This window comes from Oncorhynchus gorbuscha, linkage group LG18, assembly GCF_021184085.1.
Source record: "Oncorhynchus gorbuscha isolate QuinsamMale2020 ecotype Even-year linkage group LG18, OgorEven_v1.0, whole genome shotgun sequence".
Classification (NCBI taxonomy): domain Eukaryota; kingdom Metazoa; phylum Chordata; class Actinopteri; order Salmoniformes; family Salmonidae; genus Oncorhynchus; species Oncorhynchus gorbuscha.
Window position 1 is genome coordinate 78,708,979 of NC_060190.1, and position 26,553 is coordinate 78,735,531.

General features: G+C 43.8%; 1 protein-coding gene across 1 annotated transcript in view; it reads right to left on the bottom strand.

Moving 5' to 3' along the window:
• The window catches only part of LOC124003943 (metabotropic glutamate receptor 7-like), a 393,623-nt gene that overhangs the window by 177,300 nt on the left and 189,770 nt on the right, over positions 1–26,553 (bottom strand). The window contains exon 5 of the mRNA XM_046312602.1: positions 7,171–7,308. Coding sequence (XP_046168558.1) covers positions 7,171–7,308 — 138 coding nt within the window. The remainder of the gene's footprint in view (positions 1–7,170; positions 7,309–26,553) is intronic.

Below are 26,553 nucleotides of genomic sequence, written 5' to 3' on the forward strand. Positions count from 1 at the left end.
CCCTATTCCCTATATAGTGCACTACTATAGACCAGAGCCCTATTCCCTATATAGTGGTACTACTTTAGACCAGGGCCCTATTCCGTATATAGTGGTACTACTATAGACCAGAGCCCTATTCCCTATATAGTGCACTACTATAGACCAGAGCCCTATTCACTATATAGTGGTACTACTTTAGACCAGGGCCCTATTCCGTATATAGTGGTACTACTATAGACCAGGGCCCTATTCCCTATATAGTGGTACTACTATAGACCAGAGCCCTATTCCCTATATAGTGCACTACTATAGACCAGAGCCCTATTCCCTATATAGTGGTACTACTATAGACCAGAGCCCTATTCCCTATATAGTGCACTACTATAGACCAGAGCCCTATTCCCTATATAGTGCACTACTATAGACCAGAGCCCTATTCCCTATATAGTGGTACTACTTTAGACCAGGGCCCTATTCCGTATATAGTGGTACTACTATAGACCAGAGCCCTATTCCCTATATAGTGCACTACTATAGACCAGAGCCCTATTCCCTATATAGTGGTACTACTTTAGACCAGAGCCCTATTCCCTATATAGTGGTACTACTATAGACCAGAGTCCTATTCCCTATATAGTGCACTAGTTTAGACCAGAGTCCTATTCCCTACATAGTGCACTACGACCAGAGTCCTATTCCCTACATAGTGCACTACGACCAGTGTCCTATTCCCTACATAGTGCACTACGACCAGTGTCCTATTCCCTACATAGTGCACTACTATAGACCAGAGCCCTATTCCTTATATAGTGCACTACTATAGACCAGAGCCCTATTCCCTATATAGTGCACTACTATAGACCAGAGCCCTATTCCCTATATAGTGGTACTACTTTAGACCAGGGCCCTATTCCGTATATAGTGGTACTACTATAGACCAGGGCCCTATTCCCTATATAGTGGTACTACTATAGACCAGAGCCCTATTCACTATATAGTGGTACTACTATAGACCAGAGCCCTATTCCCTATATAGTGCACTACTATAGACCAGAGCCCTATTCCCTATATAGTACACTACTTTAGACCAGAGCCCTATTCCCTATATAGTACACTACTTTAGACCAGAACCCTATTCCCTATATAGTACACTACTTTAGACCAGAGCCCTATTCCCTATATAGTACACTACTTTAGACCAGAACCCTATTCCCTATATAGTGCACTACATTAGACCAGAGCCCTATTCCTTATATAGTGCACTACTTTAGACCAGAGTCCTATTCCCTATATAGTTCACTACTTTAGACCAAAGCCCTATTCCCTATATAGTGCACTACGACCAGAGTCCTATTCCCTATATAGTGCACTACGACCAGACTCCTATTCCCTATATAGTGCACTAGTTTAGACCAGAATCCTATTCCCTATATAGTGCACTATGACCAGAGTCCTATTCCCTATATAGTGCACTAGTTTAGACCAGAGTCCTATTCCCTACATAGTGCACTACGACCAGAGTCCTATTCCCTACATAGTGCACTACGACCAGTGTCCTATTCCCTACATAGTGCACTACGACCAGTGTCCTATTCCCTACATAGTGCACTACGACCAGAGTCCTATTCCCTATATAGTGCACTAGTTTAGACCAGAGTCCTATTCCCTACATAGTGCACTACGACCAGAGTCCTATTCCCTACATAGTGCACTACGACCAGAGTCCTATTCCCTATATAGTGCACTAGTTTAGACCAGAGTCCTATTCCCTACATAGTGCACTACGACCAGTGTCCTATTTCCTACATAGTGCACTACGACCAGAGTCCTATTCCCTACATAGTGCACTACGACCAGAGTCATATTCCCTATATAGTGCACTAGTTTAGACCAGAGTCCTATTCCCTACATAGTGCACTACGACCAGTGTCCTATTTCCTACATAGTGCACTACGACCAGAGTCCTATTCCCTACATAGTGCACTACGACCAGAGTCCTATTCCCTATATAGTGCACTACGACCAGTGTCCTATTCCCTACATAGTGCACTACGACCAGTGTCCTATTCCCTACATAGTGCACTACGACCAGAGTCCTATTCCCTATATAGTGCACTAGTTTAGACCAGAGTCCTATTCCCTACATAGTGCACTACGACCAGAGTCCTATTCCCTACATAGTGCACTACGACCAGAGTCCTATTCCCTATATAGTGCACTAGTTTAGACCAGAGTCCTATTCCCTACATAGTGCACTACGACCAGTGTCCTATTTCCTACATAGTGCACTACGACCAGAGTCCTATTCCCTACATAGTGCACTACGACCAGAGTCCTATTCCCTATATAGTGCACTACGACCAGTGTCCTATTCCCTACATAGTGCACTACGACCAGAGTCCTATTCCCTACATAGTGCACTACGACCAGAGTCCTATTCCCTATATAGTGCACTAGTTTAGACCAGAGTCCTATTCCCTACATAGTGCACTACGACCAGTGTCCTATTTCCTACATAGTGCACTACGACCAGAGTCCTATTCCCTACATAGTGCACTACGACCAGAGTCCTATTCCCTATATAGTGCACTACGACCAGTGTCCTATTCCCTACATAGTGCACTACGACCAGAGTCCTATTCTCTATATAGTGCACTACGGCCAGAGTCCTATTCCCTATATACTGCACTACGACCAGAGTCCTATTCCCTACATAGTGCACTACGACCAGAGTCCTATTCCCTACATAGTGCACTACGACCAGTGTCCTATTCCCTACATAGTGCACTACGACCAGTGTCCTATAGGGAAAAACCTGCCATTTAAAAAGCAGCCAGTAAAAGTTTGGCCTGGGTTGAGTGAACCTTGGGGGGGCACCACAAGGAGAGGACGGCATTGTCCTATAAATCCCATCCTAATCATCTCATTATGTCTCGTTAAAGAGAGACACGGCGCTAGCAGCTAACGAGCCAAGCGTGTAATAACCCAACAGAGAGGTGGGGGGTTGGTACTTAATGTAGGGCAGGACATGAAAATAACAGCTCAGGTATATTAGTAATATAGGGGCTAGCCTTTCCCACCTGGTGGTCCCCTGACTGACTGTATAGTTTCCTTTCAAATCAAACGGATGATCCCAATCTCCTCTCCCTCACCGGTAACACCAGACCCCAGGTCTCTTCTCCCCCACACGCCAGGACACTATCTCCTCTCCCTCCCGATCAGCACCAGACCAGACTCTCCACTCTCTCCATGTCTTTTCACTCACTCCCAAACCTCCCAATAATACACCTCATCCCCTCCTGCCATCCTACCCCTATCTCCCCTCCATCACTCTCTCCCTCCTTCCCTATCAGGAACCCAGGACCTCAGCTGCACTGCATTACAATGTTATCCTTAACAGCAGCATAAGCTTCCCCTAATGTCATCCAATCATGTCCCTTGATGTGCAAAATGTGTAAATTAGCCTCGTAGATAGTAGAAACATCTGAGCTGCACTTCCTAACCTCCTGCCAAATGTATGACCATATTAGAGACACATATGTCCCTGAAAATTACACAGAGCCACAACGAATGTGAAAACAAATGTTGGTAAAACTCCCATGTCTTTTGCATATTTATTGGGTGAAATACCACAGTGTGTCATCAGCAAGATTACTTTTATACCTTAATTTAACTAGGCAAGTCAGTTATGAACAAATTCTTATCTTCAATGACGGCCTAGGAACAGTGGGGTTAACTGCCTGTTCAAGGGCAGAACGACATATTTGTACCTTGTCAGCTCGGGGATTTGAACTTACAACCTTCCGGTTACTAGTCCAACACTCTAACCACTAGGCTACCCTGTTTGGTTAATTGAGGTAATATGTGCAGTGTATTCAGAAAGTATTCAGACTTATTTCCCCACATGTTGTTACGTTTACACCCTTATTCTACAAAGGATTAAATAAAACAATTTACTCATCAATCTACAAACAATAACCCATAATGAACAAATAAAAACTAGTTTTTAGAAACTTGTGCAAATGTATTAAACATAAAAAGCAGAAATACTGTATTTACATAAATATTTAGACCCTTCAATATGAGACTGGAAATTGAACTCAGGCGCATCCTGTTTCTATTGATCATCCGTGAGATGTTTCTACAACTTAATTGGAGTCCAGCTGTGGTAAATGTACTTGATTGGACATGATTTGGAAAGGCACACACCTGTATATTTAAGGTCCCACGGTTGACAGTGCATGCAAGAGCATAAACCAAGCCATAAGGTTGAAGGAATTGTCTGTAGATATGTGAGACAGGATTGTGTTGAGGCACAGATCTGGGGAAGGGGACCAAAACATATTTGCAGTATTGAAAGTCCCGAAGAACACAGTGGTCTCCATCATTCTTAAATGGAAGAAGTTTGGAATCACCAAGATTTGTCCTAGAGCCTGCCGCCCAGCAAAACTGAGCAATTGGGGGAGAAGGGCCTTGGTCAGGAAGATGACCAAGTACCGGATGGTCACACTGACAGAGCTCCAGAGTTCCTCTGTGGACATGGGAAAACCTTCCAGAATGTCAATCACAGACGCCACTCCTCAGTAAATGGAACATGACAAGCTGCTCTCAGACCAGGAGAAACAAGATTCTCTGGACTGATGAAACCCAGAATGAACTCATTCATCACATCTGGAGGAAGCCTGGCACCATCCCTATGCAGAAATGGCTTTGGGACAAGTCTCTGAATGTCCTTGAGTGGCCCAGCAAGAACCCATACTTTAACTCTATCTAACATCTCTGGAGAGACCTGAAAATAGCTGTGCAGCGACGCTGTGCAGCGATGCTCCCCATGAAACCTAACAGAGTTGAGAAAATCTGCAGAGAATAATGGGAGAAACTCCACAAACACAGGTGTGCCAAGCTTCTGGTTGGGATATGTACAGTACCAGTCAAAAGTTTGGACACACCTAGTCATTCAAGGGTATTTGATAACATTTACTATTTTCTACACTGTACAACAATAGTGAAGACATCAAAACTATGAAATGACCCATATGGAATAATTTAGTAACCAAAAAATTGTTAAACAAATGAAAATATATTTTTTATTTGAGATTCTTCAAAGCAGCTACCCTTTTCCTTGATGACAGCTTTTCCCACTCTTGCTGTTCTCTCAACCAGCTTCACATGGAATACTTTTCCAACAGTCTTGAAGGAGTTCCCACATAAGATGAGCACTTGTTGGCTGCTTTTCCTTCACTCTGCGGTCCAACACATCCCAAACCATCTCAACTGGGTCGGGTTGTGGGGGATTGTGGAGCCCAGGTCATCTGACGCAGCACTACATCACTCTCAAATAGCCCTTACACAGCCTGGAGGCATGTTTTGGGTCATTGTCCTGTTGAAAAACAAATGCTAGTCCCATACGATTCCATATGTGTTATTGTATAGTTTTGATGTCTTCACTATTATACTATTATTATGATTTTTCCATGGTTCATTTTTTCATGCCAAACAGGTAGGCTATACACCTGTTGTAAAGAGAAGCAATGTGTCCGGTTTGGACCCCCCTCAGTCTGCAGTGGAGGCGATCTTTGTGAGTAAATGTCTATACTCAGCCTTGTCTCAGGATAGTAAGTTGGTGGTCTTTTGATATCCCTCTAGTGGTGTAGGGTGGTGTTTGCTTAGACAAAGTGGGTGGAGTTATACCCTGCATGGTTGGTCCTGTCTGAGGTATCATTGGACGGGACCACAGTGTCCCCCGACCCCTCCCATCTCAGCATCCAGTATCTATGCTGCAATAGTCTATGCACCGGTGGGATAGGATCAGTCTGTTTTATCTGGTGTAATTCCTTTGTCTTATCTGGAGTGAATTTAAGTTAACTCTAATTATTTATTCCGCCCCCTCCCCTCCCGCAGGACCTGAGCCCTACGTCCAAGCCGCAGGACTACCTGGCCTGATGACTCCTGGCTGACCTTCCATTTCCGTCCATCCTGGATGGACAATAAAGTGTAATTCTATTCTATTATATTCTATTCTCTCTCTACCGCACCTGCTGCCTCGACATCTCTGAATGCTCGGCTATGAAAAGCCAACTGACATTTACCCTTTGAGGTGTTGACCTGTTGCACCCTCTACAACTACTGTGATTATTATATGACCCTGCTGGTCAGCTATGAACGTTTGAAGACCTTGAAGAACAATCTGGCCTTAATGGTCATGTACTCTTATAATCTCCACCTGGCACAGCCAGAAAAGTACCAGCCACCCCTCAGAACATGGTTCCTCTCTACGTTTCTTTCTAGGTCCATGCCTTTCTAGGGAGTTATTCTTAGCCACCGTGCTTCTACATCTGCATTGCTTGCCGTTAGGGGTTTTATGCTGGGTTTCTTCGTAAATACATTTGATTGATTGATTTAATATTAGGAACATTGCGAAATAAATAAAGTAGGCCTAGTAAGCTGATTGGATCCTCCTCTTTTTAACAGAGGCCATCATTCTGTTTTCTCACGCAATTGCATTTCCTACCCAAATTGCATAGCCTTATAGAAATGTTGTGCAACATTAGCTCATGGGCTCTCATGAACTGTTTGATTAGATTTTCGATTACATTTGCATTGATGTCCGAGTGATTAGAGGGACAATAGAGTGCTGAGTACCAGCTACTAATGACCATCAACATCCTCAGAGCCTGGAGAAGGCTAATTACTGTGACTAAATGTTCATCATGACTTGTGACTGCCGTTGTGGTCGGTAATAGGGTTACCCCAACAGCCCTAAAGGGGGTTACTACACATCCTTGCAGAGTGCAGAATAAAATAGTACCAAGGGGTATTCTGACAACAGGGCTGCAGTGTGATATGGATCCTATCATTGGCCTACTACTGTGCCTCATAAATGGTTCAAATGTGTACTGTAATAAAGTATGCCCTTTGTAATAAGGGGCGGCAGCGTAGCCTAGTGGTTAGAGCATTGGACTAGTAACCGGAAGGTTGCAAGTTCAAATCCCAGAGCTGACGAGGTACAAAGTCTTTCTTTCTGCCCCTGAACAGGCAGTTAACCCACTGTTCCTAGGCCGTCATTGAAAATAAGAATTTGTTCTTAACTGACTTGCCTAGTTAAATAAATGTAAAATAAGGTGTCAAACATCTATCACGTGCCAATATTTATAGGGTTTAAAGTACATCCTTGTCGAGTGCCACTACCTGTGCATTTCCTGCTGGTGTCTTCCTTCTTGGAAGAGCTCATTAGTTTACAGTTGAAGTTCTCCTCCCAGTATTCTGCGAACCAGACGTTTCTCCTGTTGTTCTCCAGCGTCCGCGATGTGAAGTAGGCATCAAATCCTGGAGAGAGAAAAAAGAGATGAATTAACTCTTAAAACAAGTCTTAGGACTCAAGAGCATCTTTAATATCTAACACTTGGCAGTGTAGCCTAGTGGTTAGAGCTGTTGGACTAAATACATTGTTACGGCGGCAGGGTAGCCTAGTGGTTAGAGCTGTTGGACTAGTAACCGAAAGGTTGCAGGATCGAATCCTGGAGCTGAAAGGGTACACATCTGTTGTTTTGCCCCTGAAGCCAGTTAACCCACTGTTCCTAGACCAGTTAACCCACCGTTCCTAGACCAGTTAACCCACCGTTCCTAGACCAGTTAACCCACTGTTCCTAGACCAGTTAACCCACTGTTCCTAGACCAGTTAACCCACTGTTCCTAGACCAGTTAACCCACTGTTCCTAGACCAGTTAACCCACTGTTCCTAGACCAGTTAACCCACTGTTCCTAGACCAGTTAACCCACTGTTCCTAGACCAGTTAACCCACTGTTCCTAGACCAGTTAACCCACTGTTCCTAGACCAGTTAACCCACTGTTCCTAGACCAGTTAACCCACTGTTCCTAGACCAGTTAACCCACTGTTCCTAGGCCATCATTGAAAATAGTAATTTTTTCTTAATTGCCTAGTTAAATAAAGGTTAACAAAATCTGCTGCTTGTGTCGAAAAAGTCCTGTATCACATTGTATCTATTTAGACACGCTGTTTGAAATATTTGCAAAATTTAGGACATTTTACCTTCAAGCTTTATATTTGTCCAGTTCCTATTGCTCCTGTTTCCCCTGCTGAAATAGACCACTGTTGTGAAACCAGTATTTTAGGACATATTGAATTACCTAGAGATTAACATTGTAAGTGTTAGTAATTCAAGCTGATGAGTATTTCAGGAGAAATCTCCTTCCAGTTTTCCTGAGTCTGCATCCCACATGGTAACTTCTGGAACAGAGAACAAATGTTTGCATCTTTTCAAATGATAGTTTGTTCTTTTTCTATTTCAGACTGCGGAGACACATCATTCAGGGAAAGCAGAGGCCCACCAGTTTTGAGCCCCACCTGTTTCGATAAATTAATATATATACAGTTGTAGTCGGAAGTTTACATACACTTACGTTGGAGTCATTAAAACTATTTTTTCAACCACTCCACAAATGTCATGTTAACAAATTATAGTTTTGACAAGTCGGTTACGACATCTACTTCGACGCAAGTAATTTTTCCAACATTTATTTACAGACAGATTATTTCACTTATAATTCACTGAGTCACAATTCCAGTAGGGTCAGAGGTTTACATACACTAAGTTGACTGTGCCTTTAAACAGCTTGGAAAATTCCAGAAAATGATGCCATGGCTTTAGAATCTTCTGATAGGCTAATTGACACCGTTTGAGTCAATTGGAGGTGTACCGATGGATGTATTTCAAGGCCTACTTTCAGTGCATCTTTGCTTGACATCATGGGGAAATCTAAAGAAATCAGCAAAGACCTCAGAAAAAAATTGTAGATCTCCACAAGTCTGGTTCATCCGTGGCAGTAATTTCCAAATGCCTGAAGGTACCACGTTCATCTGTACAAACAATAGTACTCAAGTATAAACACCATGGGACCACGCAGCCGTCATACCGCTCAGGAATGAGACGCATTCTGTATCCTAGAGATGAACTTACTTTGGTGCAAAAAGTGCAAATCAATCCCAGAACAGCAGCAAAGTACCTTTTGAAGATGCTGGAGGAAACAGGTACAAAAGTATCTACATCCACAGTAACAGTAAAACGAGTCCTATTTCAACATAACCTGAAAGGCCGCTCAGCAAGGAAGAAGCCACTGCTCCAAAACCTCCATACAAAAGCCACTCTATTGTTTACAACTGCACATGGGGACAAAGATCGTACTTTTGGAGAAATGTCCTCTGGTCTGATGAAACAAAAATAGAACTGTTTGGCCATATTGACCATCATTCTGTTGGGGAAAAAGGGGGAGGCTTGCAAGCCAAAGAACTCCATCCCAACCGTGAAGCACAGGGGTGGCTGCATCATGTTGTGGGGGTGCTTTGCTGCAGGAGGGACTGGTGCACGTCACAAAATAGATGACATCATGAGGATGGAAAATGATGTGGATATATTGAAGCAACACCAAGACATCAGTCAGAAAGTTAAAGCTTTGTTGCAAATGGGACTTCCAAATGGACAATGACCCCAAGCATACTTCCAAAGTTGTGGCAAAATGGCTTAAGGATAACAAAGTCAAGGTTTTGGAGTGGCCATCAGAGAGCCCTGACCTCAATCCCATAGAAAATATGTGGCCAGAACTGAAAAAGTGTGTGCAAGCAAGGAGGCCTACAAACCTGACTCAGTTACATCAGCTCTGTCAGGAGGAATGGGCCAAAATGCACCCAACTTATTGTGGGACGCTTGTGGAGGGCTACCCGAAATGTTTGACCCAAGATATACAATTTAAAGGCAATGCTACCAAATACTAATTGAGTGTATGTAAACTTCTGACCCACTGGGAATGTGATGAAAGAAATAAAAGCTGAAATAAATCACTGCCCGGGGCATTGGGATTTTCTTTTTTAGACCAGAGGAAAGAGTGCCTCCGACTGGCCCTCCAACACCACTTCCAGCAGCATCTGGTCTCCCATCCAGGGACTGACCAGAACTAACCCTGCTTAACTTCAGAAGCAAGCCAGCAGTGGTATGCATGGTGGTGTGCTACATACCACTGACAAGTGTTCCATCATTAAAGTGACCAGTGTTCCATTATTAAACTGACCAGTGTTCCATTATTAAACTGACCAGTGTTCCATTATTAAAGTGACCAGTGTTCCATTATTAAACTGACCAGTGTTCCATTATTAAACTGACCAGTGTTCCATTATTAAACTGACCAGTGTTCCATTATTAAAGTGACCGGTGTTCCATTATTAAAGTGACCGGTGTTCCATTATTAAACTGACCAGTGTTCCATTATTAAACTGACCAGTGTTCCATTATTAAACTGACCAGTGTTCCACTATTAAACTGACCAGTGTTCCATTATTAAACTGACCAGTGTTCCACTATTAAACTGACCAGTGTTCCATTATTAAAGTGACCAGTGTTCCATTATTAAAGTGACCAGTGTTCCATTATTAAACTGACCGGTGTTCCATTATTAAAGTGGCCAGTGTTCCATTATTAAACTGACCAATGTTCCATTATTAAACTGACCAGTGTTCCATTATTAAACTGACCAGTGTTCCACTATTAAACTGACCAGTGTTCCATTATTAAACTGACCAGTGTTCCACTATTAAACTGACCAGTGTTCCACTATTAAACTGACCAGTGTTCCATTATTAAAGTGACCAGTGTTCCATTATTAAAGTGACCAGTGTTCCATTATTAAACTGACCGGTGTTCCATTATTAAAGTGACCAGTGTTCCATTATTAAACTGACCAGTGTTCCATTATTAAACTGACCAGTGTTCCATTATTAAACTGACCAGTGTTCCACTATTAAACTGACCAGTGTTCCATTATTAAAGTGACAAGTGTTCCATTATTAAAGTGACCAGTGTTCCATTATTAAACTGACCAGTGTTCCATTATTAAACTGACCAGTGTTCCATTATTAAAGTGACAAGTGTTCCATTATTAAAGTGGCCAGTGTTCCATTATTAAACTGACCGGTGTTCCATTATTAAACTGATCAGTGTTCCATTATTAAACTGACCAGTGTTCCATTATTAAACTGATCGGTGTTCCATTATTAAACTGACCAGTGTTCCATTATTATAGAGACAGAGAAAGACATAGAGAGCGAGAGAGAAAAAAAAGAGAGGCCATTTAATCAATAGGGCACTTCAGGAAAAAGAAAACTCTAGCTTCTTCCTCTACCTTCTGCATTCTGTATGCCCTGAAATTATCTAAGCTTTGTGTATGAAAATCTAAAGCACAAATTACACTCTGATTAATCACTGTAATCATTTGACTAGTGTTGAGAGACATGTCATTCTTACTGTTTGAAGACCCTTTTCGCATTTCAGTTGAAGTGGATACCAATCTGATCCACTTAGTCTGTCTGTTTTGCGTGAGGCTGACAAATGTCTCTCTGACTGGATGTGACATTGTTATCATTATATTGCAAACTACTGCAAAGTAACTACAGTGGTTTAAAGGGTACATTACTGTTCTACGAGAAATGACACAGCTTCATCTCCCAACCAATATGATAATTGGCAGTTGCAAACATTAGTTCTCTCTTTGTTCGCTAAATCTGACCGAAAATGTTGGGATTAGATGTTGTTCAGCATGAAATGAAGTTACCATCATTCACTATATGAAATTAAACTTGGGGCCCTTTTCCCCCCCAAATAATACAGAGGCAACCTGTAGAGTTGTTAGAATGATGACGTTCTTTCCGCCTCAAAGCCCCATTCTGTAATTATTTAACTCAAGGCCCTCCTGAGTGACGTTTCTAGAGGGTCACGTCAAAAAAAAAAAAAAAAACTGAATACTAAACAGACAAATAACGACAGATCTTAATATTCTACCAATCAATTGATACAACCATTAAACCATGAAGTGTGTCAGTGAGTAGGGATCTGATAACACATTGGGTTCCAACTGGCACCCTATTCAGTATGCAGTGCACTACATTTGACCAGGACCCATAAGGCTAGTGCACTATACAGGGAATAGGGTTGCATTTGGGACAGGGAAGACTTCATTTTGCTCGATATTGGAGCCACAGTCTGGGACGTCTGAAGTACACAGGGGAAATCAGGTTACAGAGCTCTGTGTGTGTGTGTGTGTGTGTGTGTGTGTGTGTGTGTGTGTGTGTGTGTGTGTGTGTGTGTGTGTGTGTGTGTGTGTGTGTGTGTGTGTGTGTGTGTGTGTGTGTGTGTGTGTGTGTGTGTGTGTGTGTGTGTCTGTCTCTCACTGTGTGTGTCTCTGGGTGGGTGTCTCTCTCTCTGTGTGTGTGTGTGTGTGCCGTTTGGTTTCTAAAGAAATGTCTAATTTAGACAAGTATTCATACCACTGAATCAATACTTTGTAGAATCATTTTGACAGCGATTACAGCTGTGAGTCTTTCTGGCTGAGTCTCTAACAGCTTTCCACACCTCTATTGTGCAACATTTACCCATTTAGTCTTTTCAAAAATTCTTCAAGTTCTCTCAAATTGGTTGTTGATCATTGCTAGACAACCATTTTCAGGTCCTGTCACAGATTTGTAAGTAGATTTAAGTCAAACCTGTAACTTGGCCACTCAAGAACATTCACTGTCTTCTTGGTAAGCTACTCCAGTATAGATTTGGCCTTGTGTTTTAGGTTGTTGTCCTGCTGTAAGGTGAAAGGAACGCAGACTGAACCAGGTTTTCCTCTAGGATTTTGCCTGTTTTTTTTATCCTGAGAAATTCCTGAATCCTTAATGACTGCAAGCATACCGATTTACCACTACTGTGCTTGAAAACATGGAGAGCGGCACTCACTAATGTGTTAATTGCTTTACCACAAAAAATGTTTTTGCAGAATTACTTTAGTGCCTCGTTGCAAACAGGATGCATGTTTTGGAATATTTTTTATTCTGTACAGGCTTCCTTCATTCCACTCCGTCATTTAGGTTAGTATTGTGGAGTAACTACCATGTTGTTGATCCATCCTCAGTGTTGTCCTATCACAGCCATTAAACTCTGTCATTTAGGTTAGTATTGTGGAGTAACTACCATGTTGTTGATCCATCCTCAGTGTTGTCCTATCACAGCCATTAAACTCTGTCATTTAGGTTAGTATTGTGGAGTAACTACCATGTTGTTGATCCATCCTCAGTGTTCTCCTATCACAGCCATTAAACTCTGTCATTTAGGTTAGTATTGTGGAGTAACTATAATGTTGCTGATCCATCCTCTGTGTTCTCCTATCAGAGCCATTAAACTCTGTCTGTTTTTCCCTATGTCACCACTGGCCTCATGGTGATGGAAGGACGCCTGTATCTTTGTAGTGAATGGGATGTATTGATACACCATCAAACATGTCATTAACAACTACCAATCTACCAATAGGGGCCCTTCTTTCGAGGGCATTGGAAAACCTCCCTGGTCTTTGTGGTTGAATTTGTGGTTGAAATTCACTGCTCAACTGAGGGACCTTACAGATAGTTGTATGTGTGGAGCACAGAGATGAGAGGTAATCATTAAAACATCATGTTAAACACAGTTATTACACACTAAAGAGTTGAATACTTAATGACGGCCTCACGAAAGTTCCGATTTTTAACTAATTTGTAAAAATGTCTAAAAACATAATTCCACTTTTGACATTATGGGGTATTGTGTGTTGGCCAGTGAGACACAATCTCAATTTAATCCACTAGAAATTCAGACTGTAACACAACAAAAATGTGAAAAAAGTCAAGAGGGGTGAATACTATCTGAAGACAAAGATAGTTTGCTTGCTTATCAATCACTGATAATAAACATTTAGCAATGCAATAATGTAGCCAAAATCAAGTGTAGGCATCTTGCTTATCTTATTGCATTATCCTGCTTGAATGCATATACACTATTCCAAAAGCTCTCGGAGGTTGTGAACACTTGACTCACGTTCTTTTGAAAATAGGATTGTTATTACGTTATATTTGTATCGTCATGAAGATGAGACCTTGTCTCTGCTCCCTGATCGTGCGAGGGCAGGAAAGAGATGAAACATGGATAAAAAATGCATGGGTTTTTGGGGCTCTTTCAAAATATCGCTTTTTTCCATATGACAGCATTTCCACACGTTTCCCGTGACATAAGTTACATTCCATTACATTCTTACTGTAAAATATATGTGTGTGTGTGTTGACAGTGATTGGGTAGAGATGTCTCGTCTGTTTAAATTAACAAAATAGCTAAAATATTTATGCATCTCTGGCTGCTCAGGCCCCAGTTTGTCATTGGTGTTATAATGTTTCTTAGGACCTGCCTAAACAAATTAATAATGGATTTATTTTTTGATGGTGTATATTCTCAATCGATGTATTAAAATAGACAACCACCAACATCTGCACACCACTACTACCACTCGTCTCCAGCATACCAGCAGGATGTATAACAGCAGGCAATAATAATGGGATAAAAACAGACCTTTTTTTTAAAGGGAGTCATATTAACAATTTATTTTTAAATATATCTTAATTTAACTAGGCAAGTCAGTTAAAGAACAACTGCTTATCTTCATCGACGGCCTACCAGGGAACAGTGGGGTTAACTATCTTGTTCAGGGGCAGGACGACAGATTTGCACCTTGTCAGCTCAGAGATTCGATCTTGCAACCTTTTTGGTTACCAGTTCAACAGCTCTAACCACTAGGCTACCTGCTCTAACCACTAGGCTACCTGCTCCAACCACTAGGCTACCTGCTCCAACCACTAGGCTACCTGCTCCAACCACTAGGCTACCTGCTCTAACCACTAGGCTACCTGCTCCAACCACTAGGCTACCAGCTCCAACCACTAGGCTACCTGCTCTAACCACTAGGCTACCTGCTCCAACCACTAGGCTACCTGCTCCAACCACTAGGCTACCTGCTCTAACCACTAGGCTACCTGCTCCAACCACTAGGCTACCAGCTCCAACCACTAGGCTACCTGCTCTAACCACTAGGCTACCTGCTCCAACCACTAGACTACCTGCTCCAACCACTAGGCTACCTGCTCCAACCACTAGGCTACCTGCTCCAACCACTAGGCTACCTGCTCTAACCACTAGGCTACCTGCTCTAACCACTAGGCTACCTGCTCTAACCACTAGGCTCCCTGCTCTAACCACTAGGCTCCCTGCCTCTAACCACTAGGCTACCTGCTCTAACCACTAGGCTACCTGCTCTAACCACTAGGCTACCTGCTCTAACCACTAGGCTACCTGCCTCTAACCACTAGGCTACCTGCCTCTAACCACTAGGCTACCTGCCTCTAACCACTAGGCTACCTGCTCTAACCACTAGGCTACCTGCTCCTAACCACTAGGCTACCTGCTCTAACCACTAGGCTACCTGCTCCAACCACTAGGCTACCCGCTCCAACCACTAGGCTACCTGCTCCAACCACTAGGCTACCTGCTCCAACCACTAGGCTACCTGCTCTAACCACTAGGCTACCTGCTCTAACCACTAGGCTACCTGCTCTAACCACTAGGCTCCCTGCTCTAACCACTAGGCTACCTGCCTCTAACCACTAGGCTACCTGCTCTAACCACTAGGCTACCTGCTCTAACCACTAGGCTACCTGCTCTAACCACTAGGCTACCTGCCTCTAACCACTAGGCTACCTGCCTCTAACCACTAGGCTACCTGCTCTAACCACTAGGCTACCTGCTCCTAACCACTAGGCTACCTGCTCTAACCACTAGGCTACCTGCTCCAACCACTAGGCTACCCGCTCCAACCACTAGGCTACCTGCTCCAACCACTAGGCTACCTGCTCCAACCACTAGGCTACCTGCTCTAACCACTAGGCTACCTGCTCTAACCACTAGGCTACCTGCTCTAACCACTAGGCTCCCTGCTCTAACCACTAGGCTACCTGCCTCTAACCACTAGGCTACCTGCTCTAACCACTAGGCTACCTGCTCTAACCACTAGGCTACCTGCCTCTAACCACTAGGCTACCTGCCTCTAACCACTAGGCTACCTGCCTCTAACCACTAGGCTACCTGCTCTAACCACTAGGCTACCTGCTCCTAACCACTAGGCTACCTGCTCTAACCACTAGGCTACCTGCTCCAACCACTAGGCTACCCGCTCCAACCACTAGGCTACCTGCTCCAACCACTAGGCTACCTGCTCTAACCACTAGGCTACCTGCCTCTAACCACTAGGCTACCTGCCTCTAACCACTAGGCTACCTGCTCTAACCACTAGGCTACCTGCTCTAACCACTAGGCTACCTGCTCTAACCACTAGGCTATCTGCTCCAACCACTAGGCTACCTGCTCTAACCACTAGCCTACCTGCTCTAACCACTAGCCTACCTGCTCTAACCACTAGGCTACCTGCTCTAACCACCAGCCTACCTGCTCTAACCACTAGGCTACCTGCTCTAACCACTAGGCTACCTGCTCTAACCACTAGGCTACCTGCTCTAACCACTAGGCTATCTGCTCCAACCACTAGGCTACCTGCTCTAACCACTAGGCTACCTGCTAGCCCCATCCAGTAAAGCAGAACACTGTGTAAACCCTGTGTGAAAGCAGTACATATGTGTGCGTCCGTGCGTGTACAAACATTCTGTGTGTGTTCTTTGTGTGGCAGAGGGGGTTGATAGAGCTCTAACTGAGGATCCTGGGTACAATTAGAGAGAACCCTGCTGTAGAACCTCATCTAAAAAAAAAACAATTAGAGAGAACCCTGCTGTAGAACCTCATCTAAAACAACAACAATTAGACAGAACCCAACAACAAGAGGCAAAAACACACACAGTAGCAAGCCGGGATTCTAATAGCTGAATAGTGACTAAATAGGAAGGATGAAACACCATGAGCCAAGGTTGAAGGGAGACAATGACTCTCTTGTTAATATTAAGATTGAAGTTAAGATTGAAGTGAAGTCCTAATTTCAGAATGATTAGAAAACGATACTGGAAGTCAGTAGGATGTAAGGTTCAAGTGTTTTTCCATGCAACTTCACCAGAAAACAAGTTGTTTGAAAAAAAGTTGCCTAGTTAAAAGAGTCAAGTTAAAACATTTAATCAAAAACAAAACTAGTTGGGATAAAATTAATACTTACACAGAAGGGTCACATACATGTCTTAATTTGTGGAATTTCATTTCTTCTTAATGCGTTTGAGCCAATCAGTTGTGTTGTGACAAGGTAGGGTTGGTATATAGAAGATAGCCCTATTTGGTAAAAGACCAAGTCCATATTATGGCAATTACAGCTCAAATAAGCAAAGAGAATCTATACAGTCCATCATTACTTTAAGACATGAACGTCAGTCTTTATGGAACCTTTCATGAACTTTGAAAGTTTCTTCAAGTGCAGTCACAAAAACCATCAAGCACTATGATGAAATTGGCTCTAATGAGGACCGCCACAGGAAAGGAAGACCCAGAGTGTCATGTTTTGTCTTATATTGTCTTGTCATTTTGCTTTCCCTTCTGTTCGTTTTCCCCCTGCTGGTCTTATTAGGTTCGTTCCCTTTTTTTCTCTCTCCCTCCCTCTCTCTCTTCTCTCTATCGTTCCGTCCCTGCTCCCAGCTGTTCCTATTCCCCTACTCAATCATCTAATCTTTTCACACCTGTTCCGTATCTTGCCCTCTGATTAGAGTCCCTATTTCTCCCCTTGTCTTCCGTTTCTGTCCTGTCGGATCCTTGTATATTGTTCGCCGTGCTGTGTCTTTGTCTCGCCCTGTCGTGTCTTGTTTCCCTCAGATGCTGCGTGTGAGCAGGTGTCTGAGTCTGCTACGGTCGGTGCCTTCCCGAGGCAACCTACAGTTTATGGTCGAGTCTCCAGTCTGTCCTCGTCACTACGAGTGGAATTATGTTTTTTATGTTTTGTTTTCTGCTCTGATTGTCCAGGAGTATTGCCTATTTCCTTTACTGGAATAAAGACTCTGTTTTCGCCAAGTCGCTTTTGGGTCCTCATTCACCTGCATAACACAGAGTTACCTCTGCTGCAGAAGATAAGTTTGTTAGAGTTAACTGCACCTCAGATTGCAGCCCAAACAAATGCTTCACAGAGTTCAAGTAACAGACACATCTCAACATCAACTGTTCAGAGAGAACTGCATGAATCAGCAATTCATGATCGAATTGCTGCAAATAAACCACTACTAAAGGACACTAAAAATAAGAAGAGACTTGCTTGGGCCAAGAAACACGAGCAATGGACATTAGACCGGTGGAAATCTGTCCTTTGGTCTGATTAGTCAAGAAATTGTATCCTTGGTTCCAACCTCCGTGTCTTTCTGAGACGCAGAAAGTTGTTGATCTCTGCATGTGTGGTTCCCACCGCGAAGCAAGGAGGAAGAGTGTAAGGGTTATTTGACCAAGGAGAGTGATGGAGTGCTGCATCAGATGACCTGGCCTCCACATTCACCCGACATCAACCCAAATTAGATGTTTTGGGATGAGTTGGACCTCAGAGTGAAGGAAAAACAGCCAACAATGTGGGAACTCCTGACCGATTGCATCACCACCTGGTATGGCAACTGCTCGGTATCTGACCGTAAGGCGCTACAGATGGTGGTGCAAACGGCCCAGTACATAACTGGGGCCAAGCTTCCTGCCATCCAGGACCTATACAATAGGAGGTGTCAGAGGAAAGCCAATAAAATTGTCAGAGACTCCAGTCACCCAAGTTATAGACCGTTTTCTCTGCTACCGGTACCGGAGCACCAAGTCTAGGACCAAAAGTCTCCGCAACAGCTTCTACCCGCAAGTCATAAGACTGCTGAACAATTCATCAAATCACAAATGTACATTGACTCCCCCCCTCTCCCTTTTGTACACTCACTGTTTGTTTGTTACCTATGTAGGTATAGTCACTTCGCCCCCACCTACATGTACAGATTACCCCAACTAGCCCGTACCCCTCCACACTGACACGGTACCGTGCCCCCTGTATATAGCCTCCAAATGGACTCTGTACCGGTGCCCCCTGTATATAGCCTCCACATTGACTCTGTACCGGTGCCCCCTGTATATAGCCTCCACATTGACTCTGTACCGGTACCCCCTGTATATAACCTCCATACTGACTCGGTACCGGTGCACCCTGTATATAGCCTCCAAATGGACTCTGTACCGGTGCCCCCTGTATATAGCCTCCACATTGACTCTGTACCGGTACCCCCTGTATATAACCTCCATACTGACTCGGTACTGGTGCACCCTGTATATAGCCTCCACAAAGACTCAGTACCGTAACACCCTGTATATAGCCTCCACATTGACTCTGTAATGGTACCCCCTGTATATAGCCTCCACATTGACTCTGTACCGTAACACCCTGTATATAGCCTCCACGTTGACTCTGTACTGTAACACCCTGTATATAGCCTCCACATTGACTCTGTACCGTAACACCCTGTATATAGCCTCCACATTGACTCTATAAAGTAACACCCTGTATATAGCCTCCACATTGACTCTGTACCGTAACACCCTGTATATAGCCTCCACATTGACTCTGTACCGTAACACCCTGTATATAGCCTCCACATTGACTCTGTACCGTAACACCCTGTATATAGCCTCCACATTGACTCTGTACCAGAACCCCCTGTATATAGCCTCCACATTGACTCTGTACCGTAATACCCTGTATATAGCCTCCACACTGACTCTGTACTGGTACCCCCTGTAATTAGCCTCCACATTGACTCTGTACCGTAACACCCTGTATATAGCCTCCACATTGACTCTGTACCGTAATACCCTGTATATAGTCTCCACATTGACTCTGTACCGTAATACCCTGTATATAGCCTCCACATTGACTCTGTACCGTAACAACCTGTATATAGCCTCCACATTGACTCTGTACCGTAATACCCTGTATATAGTCTCCACATTGACTCTGTACTGTAACACCCTGTATATAGCCTCCACATTGACTCTGTACCGTAATACCCTGTATATAGTCTCCACATTGACTCTGTACTGTAACACCCTGTATATAGTCTCCACATTGACTTCTTGAACTGCACTGTTGGTTAAGGGCTTATAAGCAATTCACGGTAAAGTATACACTTGTTGTATTCGGTGCATGTGACAAATAAAGTTTGAATTGAACTCCTTCAAGACCGTTGGAAAAGCATTCCAGGTGAAGCTGGTTGAGAGAATGCCAAGAGTGTGCAAAGCTGTCATCATATCAAAGGGCGGCTACTTTGAAGAATCTCAAATATAAAATCTATTTTTGATTTGTTTAACACTGTTTTGGTTAATACATGATTCCATTTGTGTTATTTCATAGTGTTGATGTCTTCACTATTATTCTACAATGTAGAAAAAAGTCAAAACAAATAAAAACCATTGAATGAGTAGTTGTGTCCAAACTTTTGACTGGTACTGTATAAGGTACTGTATACCCTAAAAGGTCACATAGTCAGCAAAGACTACGGAATAAGCTAGTGTTGTCGTCGTCCCCTCCCTCGGGGAAACGCTGTTAAATTAAAGAAATATAGAAAAGTAAAGAGGGGAATGAGCAAAGGGAGTGGTACGGGGGGGCTGAGATGACGATCCTGATCAGTGTCAGAACTCAAAGCATCTCCCCCTCGTTCTCTAATCATTTCACTTTGGAACACTCTACCACCTCCGTCAGAGCGATCTAGTGTGACAGGCTGCCAGTGGGAATTCTGAATGAACTAGCTAACTGATAAACACATGTAAGCATCCAGCGAGTGATGTAAGGCAAGCCAGCCAGCCACAGAACGAGCAAGCTAACTGGTAAACATGCCTCACAAGATAGGCTACTGCAAGGCAGCCACACACAACACAAACTAGCAAACTGGTACACAAGCACCCCATTTACTGCAAGGCAAGCCAGTCACACATTATGAGCAAGCTAACTGGTACACAATGCATCCAGTTAGGGTACATTAAGTCAGGCCTGCCACAAACAGAATGGGCTAGCTAACTGGTACATAATGTCAGAATCTAGAGAGTACTGCAAGCCAGCCACACAGAATATGAGCTAGCATCCACTGAGGGTACGCAACAAATCTTCCAGTGTTTTGCAAGCGAGTCACACAGCAAAGGCCAGCTAACTCGTACACTAGCATCCAGTTAGGGTACATCAGCTAAAAAAAATAAAAAAAATATGCCATTTAGCAGACGCTTTTATCCAAAGTGACTTACAGTCATGTGTGCATGCATTCTACATATGGGTGGTCCCGGGAATCGAACCCACTACCCTGGCGTTACAAGCGCCATGCTCTACCAACTGAGCTACAAGGACCAGGTAACACACTAGCATCCAGTTAGGGTACATCAGCTAACACACTAGCATCCAGTTAGGGTACATCAGCTAACACACTAGCATCCAGTTAGGGTACATCAGCTAACACACGAGCATCCAGTTAGGGTACATCAGCTAACACACTAGCATCCAGTTAGGGTACATCAGCTAATACACTAGCATCCAGTTAGGGTACATCAGCTAATACACTAGCATCCAGTTAGGGTACATCAGCTAACACTCTAGCATCCAGTTAGGGTACATCAGCTAACACACTAGCATCCAGTTAGGGTACATCAGCTAACACACTAGCATCCAGTTAGGGTACATCAGCTAAAACACTAGCATCCAGTTAGGGTACATCAGCTAACACACTAGCATCCAGTTAGGGTACATCAGATAACACACTAGCATCCAGTTAGGGTACATCAGCTAACACACTAGCATCCAGTTAGGATACATCAGCTAACACACTAGCATCCAGTTAGGGTACATCAGCTAACACACTAGCATCCAGTTAGGGTACATCAGCTAACACACGAGCATCCAGTTAGGGTACATCAGCTAACACACGAGCATCCAGTTAGGGTACATCAGCTAACACACGAGCATCCAGTTAGGGTACATCAGCTAACACACGAGCATCCAGTTAGGGTACATCAGCTAACACACTAGCATCCAGTTAGGGTACATCAGCTAACACACGAGCATCCAGAGAGTACATCAGCTAACACACGAGCATCCAGAGAGTACTGCACGTCAAACACCTACATCCACAACACACACAATCCTCCAAATCCAAGGACATAAAGAACACTGAGGGTTAGTGGATCCTTGGGATAAAAACTAAACTCAAATACTTCCCATGTACCAAGTTGAAATGCACAACAATGGCACAACAGTATCTGTGCTGAGGTACTGTAAGTGTGCAAAAGGGACATCAATCCCTTTATCTCTCTCTCTGTGTTAGACCAGATACATCAGAGCTCTGTCTGTCTGTCTGTCTGTCTGTCTGTCTGTCTGTCTGTCTGTCTGTCTGTCTGTCTGTCTGTCTGTCTGTCTGTCTGTCTGTCTGTCTGTCTGTCTGTCTGTCTGTCTGTCTGTCTGTCTGTCTGTCTGTCTGTCTGTCTGCCTGTCTGCCTGTCTGCCTGTCTGCCTGTCTGTCTGTCTGTGGTAGACCAGACACATCAGAGCTCTGTCTGTCTATCTGTCTGTCTCTCTCTCTCATCAGGGATGTCTTCCGGTCGCTGAATAATTTTGCACGCCCAATTTTTCAGGTTTTGATTTGTTAAAAAAGTTTGAAATATCCAATAAATGTCGTTCCACTTCATGATTGTGTCCCACTTGTTGTTGATTCTTCACAAAAAAATACAGTTTTATATCTTTATGTTTCAAGCCTGAAATGTGGCAAAAGGTCGCAAAGTTCAAGGGGGCCGAATACTTTCGCAAGGCACTGTATGTAAGAATGCTGTTCATCGATTACAGCTCAGCATTTAACACCATAGTACCCTCCAAACTCATCATTAAGCTCGAGACCCTGGGTCTCGAACCCGCCCTGTGCAACTGGGTCCTGGACTTTCTGACTGGCCACCCCCAGGTGGTGAGGGTAGGAAACAACATCTCCACCCCGCTGATCCTCAACACTGGGGCCCCACAAGGGTGCGTTCTCAGCCGTCTTCTGTACTCCCTGTTCACCCATGACATTTACATTTACATTTAAGTCATTTAGCAGACGCTCTTATCCAGAGCGACTTACAAATTGGTGCATTCACCTTATGCCATGACTGCGTGGCCATGCACGCCTCCAACTGAATCATCAAGTTTGCAGACAACACTACAGTGGTAGGCTTGATTATCAACAACAATGAGACGGCCTAAAATAACCTCACACTCAACATCAAAGGAGATGTTTGTGGACTTCAAGAAACAGCAGAGGGAATCTATCCTATCCACATCGACAGGATAGTAGTGGAGAACGTGGAAAGTTGTAAGTTCATCGGCACATCACGGACGAACTGAAATGGTCCACTTTTACAGATGCACAATCGAGAGTATCCTGTCAGGCTGTATCACCGCCTGGTATGGCAACTGCTCCGCCCACAACCATAAGGCTCGCCAAAGGGTCGTGAGGTGTCGTGTCTTTGGCTATGCCGGATTAAATTATATGACATGCTATTCTATAAAATCCTTTCTCTGTAATTAATATTACCTGATTGAGCTAATCATGTAAATGTAATTAACTAGAAAGTCGGGGCACCACAAAATAATATTTATAGAGCAGTTGTCTTCCGAATAAACTCTTAATAAAGACCTAGTAATATTTTACATCAATGGCAGTCAATATTAGTCGTCACCTTATTTCAGTCTCATCTGAAAGTTGTAAATTATTGGTTATCTTCATGAACCCTGGCTAACAAGTTGAATCAGCAATGTAAAATTGGGTTTAATTATTTATTTAATTATTTATTTACTAAATACCTAACTAATCACACAGAATTACATATACACAGAATGAATCATACGTTGATTACAAATTACGTCATAAAGTAAAATGTCCCTAGTGGGCGGAACAGATATGACAGCTGGTTACACAAAGAAAAGGGGGCTGGGTTTGAGTGAAAGAGCGGGAAGACTGAGGAACAAAGGGAGAAGCCAAGTCTCTATCGTAAATACAGAATCTTATGCATTCTAAATTACCGCCCATTTGGAAAAGGAAAATTCAATAAATATTTACTCTGAGCTGCGCTTCGGTAGGTTGGTGGTAGATGGAAGGCCGTATTGCCCAACATAGTCCTTTGAAGAATGTATCTGCTGGTAAATTAGATACGTTCTAGTAACGTCGTTGTGTGGTAGACGGAATAGTCTGTCTGTTCTTTCCTAGCCCCCGTTTGCAGCTTCTGTCGCTAACTCAACGGCTTGGAGGTATCACTTCTGTAGTGAATAAGAGTTCAAAGTTCATACCATTCGCAACCAAAGCTTACGCTGAGGTCGGCTTCGTTCTGTAGTCATTATCTGAACCATTCTGACATCGGACCGTCGTCCTCACATCCTCGGAACAGGAGGTTACATTTTCGTCAAGGCTTCATATAGTGGAGGGAGAAGGGTGTGTCTTCATAGTTATATAGCCCATGTCTCTTCACAGGGGCGGGCCACTGATTGAGCAGAGCCATAACCTTATGAAAACCCAAATCTCTCTTTTGGAAGCTGAAATTACATTTAATCTTTTCACCAATAATTTTATATTCAAACATTTAAATTGCCCAACAATTCCATGTGAATCTGATAACTCTAATGTGTAGATTTTCCACTGTAGAGTTTAGGTCATTGTTGAGAATGTGTCAGATGACAACCGAACTGACATCATATTCATTAAGTACCACCGCATATGTTCAACTGGTCGGATTACCAGAATATGGTTAATTTCCGCCCACCTTCTGATGTTTCCAGAATCTCTATGTTAACCAAGGGGTTTGCAAATGTCACATCAGTAGGGTAGAGAGAGGATAAAGGGGGGAGAGGTATTTATGACTGTCATAAACCTACCCCCAGGCCAATGTCGTGATAGAGGTCTGCACAACGCATCACCGGGGGCAAACTACCTGCCCTCCATGACACCTACACCACCCGATGTCACAGGAAGGCCAAAAAGATCAAGGGCAACAACCACCCGAGCCACTGCCTGTTCACCCTGCTATCATCCAGAAGGAGAGGTCAGTACAGGTGCATCAAAGCTGGGACTGGGAAGCTGTTTCTCTATCTCAAGGCCATCAGACGGTTAAACACCCATCATTGAGTGGCTGCATCAGACTGTTAAACAGCCACCACTAACATTGAGTGGCTACTGCCGACATACTAACTCAAGTCTCTAGCCACTTTAAAAATAAAAAAATGGATGTAATAAATGTATCACTAGCCACTTTAAAACCTCTTCGGGATTGGCGGCAACATTTTCACTTTTGGATAAATAGTGTGCCCAATTTCAACTTCCTGCTACTCATCCCCAGAATATAAGATATGCATATTATCAGTAGAATTGGAAGTTTCTAAAACTGTTTGAATCATGTCTGTATGTACAACGGAACTTATGTAGCAGGCAAACCATTCAGTTTTTTTTAGGTCACTGTCTATTCAATGAGATTTCATTGGGAAACTAGAATTCTTAGGGACTTGTTTGCAGTTCCTACTGCTTCCACTGGATGTCGCCAGTCTTTAGAAAGTGGTTGAGGTTATTCGTTTGTGTAATGAGGAAGTACGGCCATCTTGTCACGGTTTTCATATGGTGAAGGAGAGTCGTACCAAACTGCAGCGTGTCGATTGCGATCCATGTTTATTGAAACAAAACGTAAACACGACTAAACACAAATACTACAAAACAAAATAAACAAAACGAAAACCGAAAACAGCCTATACTTGTGTCAACTAACACAGCACCAAGGACACCAAGACACTCAGGACAATCACCCACAATACAACCGAAGAATATGGCTGCCTAAATATGGTTCCCAATCAGAGACAACGATAAACACCTGCCTCTGATTGAGAACCACTTCAGACAGCCATAAACTTTCCTAGAACACCCCACTAAGCTACAATCCCACTAAGCTACACACCACATACAAAAACCCATGTCACACCCTGGCCTGACCAAATACATGAAGAAAACACAAAATACTTTGACCAGGGCGTGACAGAACCCCCCCCCCCCTCCCCTAAGGTGCGGACTCCCGAATGCACCTCAAATCAATAGGGAGGGTCCGGGTGGGCGTATGTCCATGGTGGCGGCTCCGGCGCGGGACGTGGACCCCACTCAGTAAATGTCTTAGTCCCCTCTCCTTGCGTCCCTAGATAGTCCACCCTCGCCGCCAACCATGGCCTAGTATTCCTCACCCAGAACCCCACTAGACTGAGGAGCAGATCGGGACTGAGGTGAAGCTCGGGACTGAGGGGAAGCTCGGGACTGAGGGGAATCTCGGGACTGAGGGGAATCTCGGGACTGAGGGGAATCTCGGGACTGAGGGGAAGCTCAGGAGTGAAAGGAAGCTCGGGAGTGAAAGGAAGCTCAGGAGTGAAAGGAAGCTCGGGAGTGAAAGGAAGCTCGGGAGTGAAAGGAAGCTCAGGAGTGAAAAAAGCTCAGGAGTGAAAATAAGCTCAGGAGTGAAAGGAAGCTCAGGAGTGAAAGGAAGCTCAGGAGTGAGAGGAAGCTCAGGCAGGTTGATGAATCCACCAGATCCTGGCTGACTGGCAGATCCTGGCTGACTGGCGGATCGTGGCCGACTGGCAGATCCTGGCTGACTGGCAGTTCTGGCAGATCCCGGCTGACTGGCAGATCTGGAAGAGTC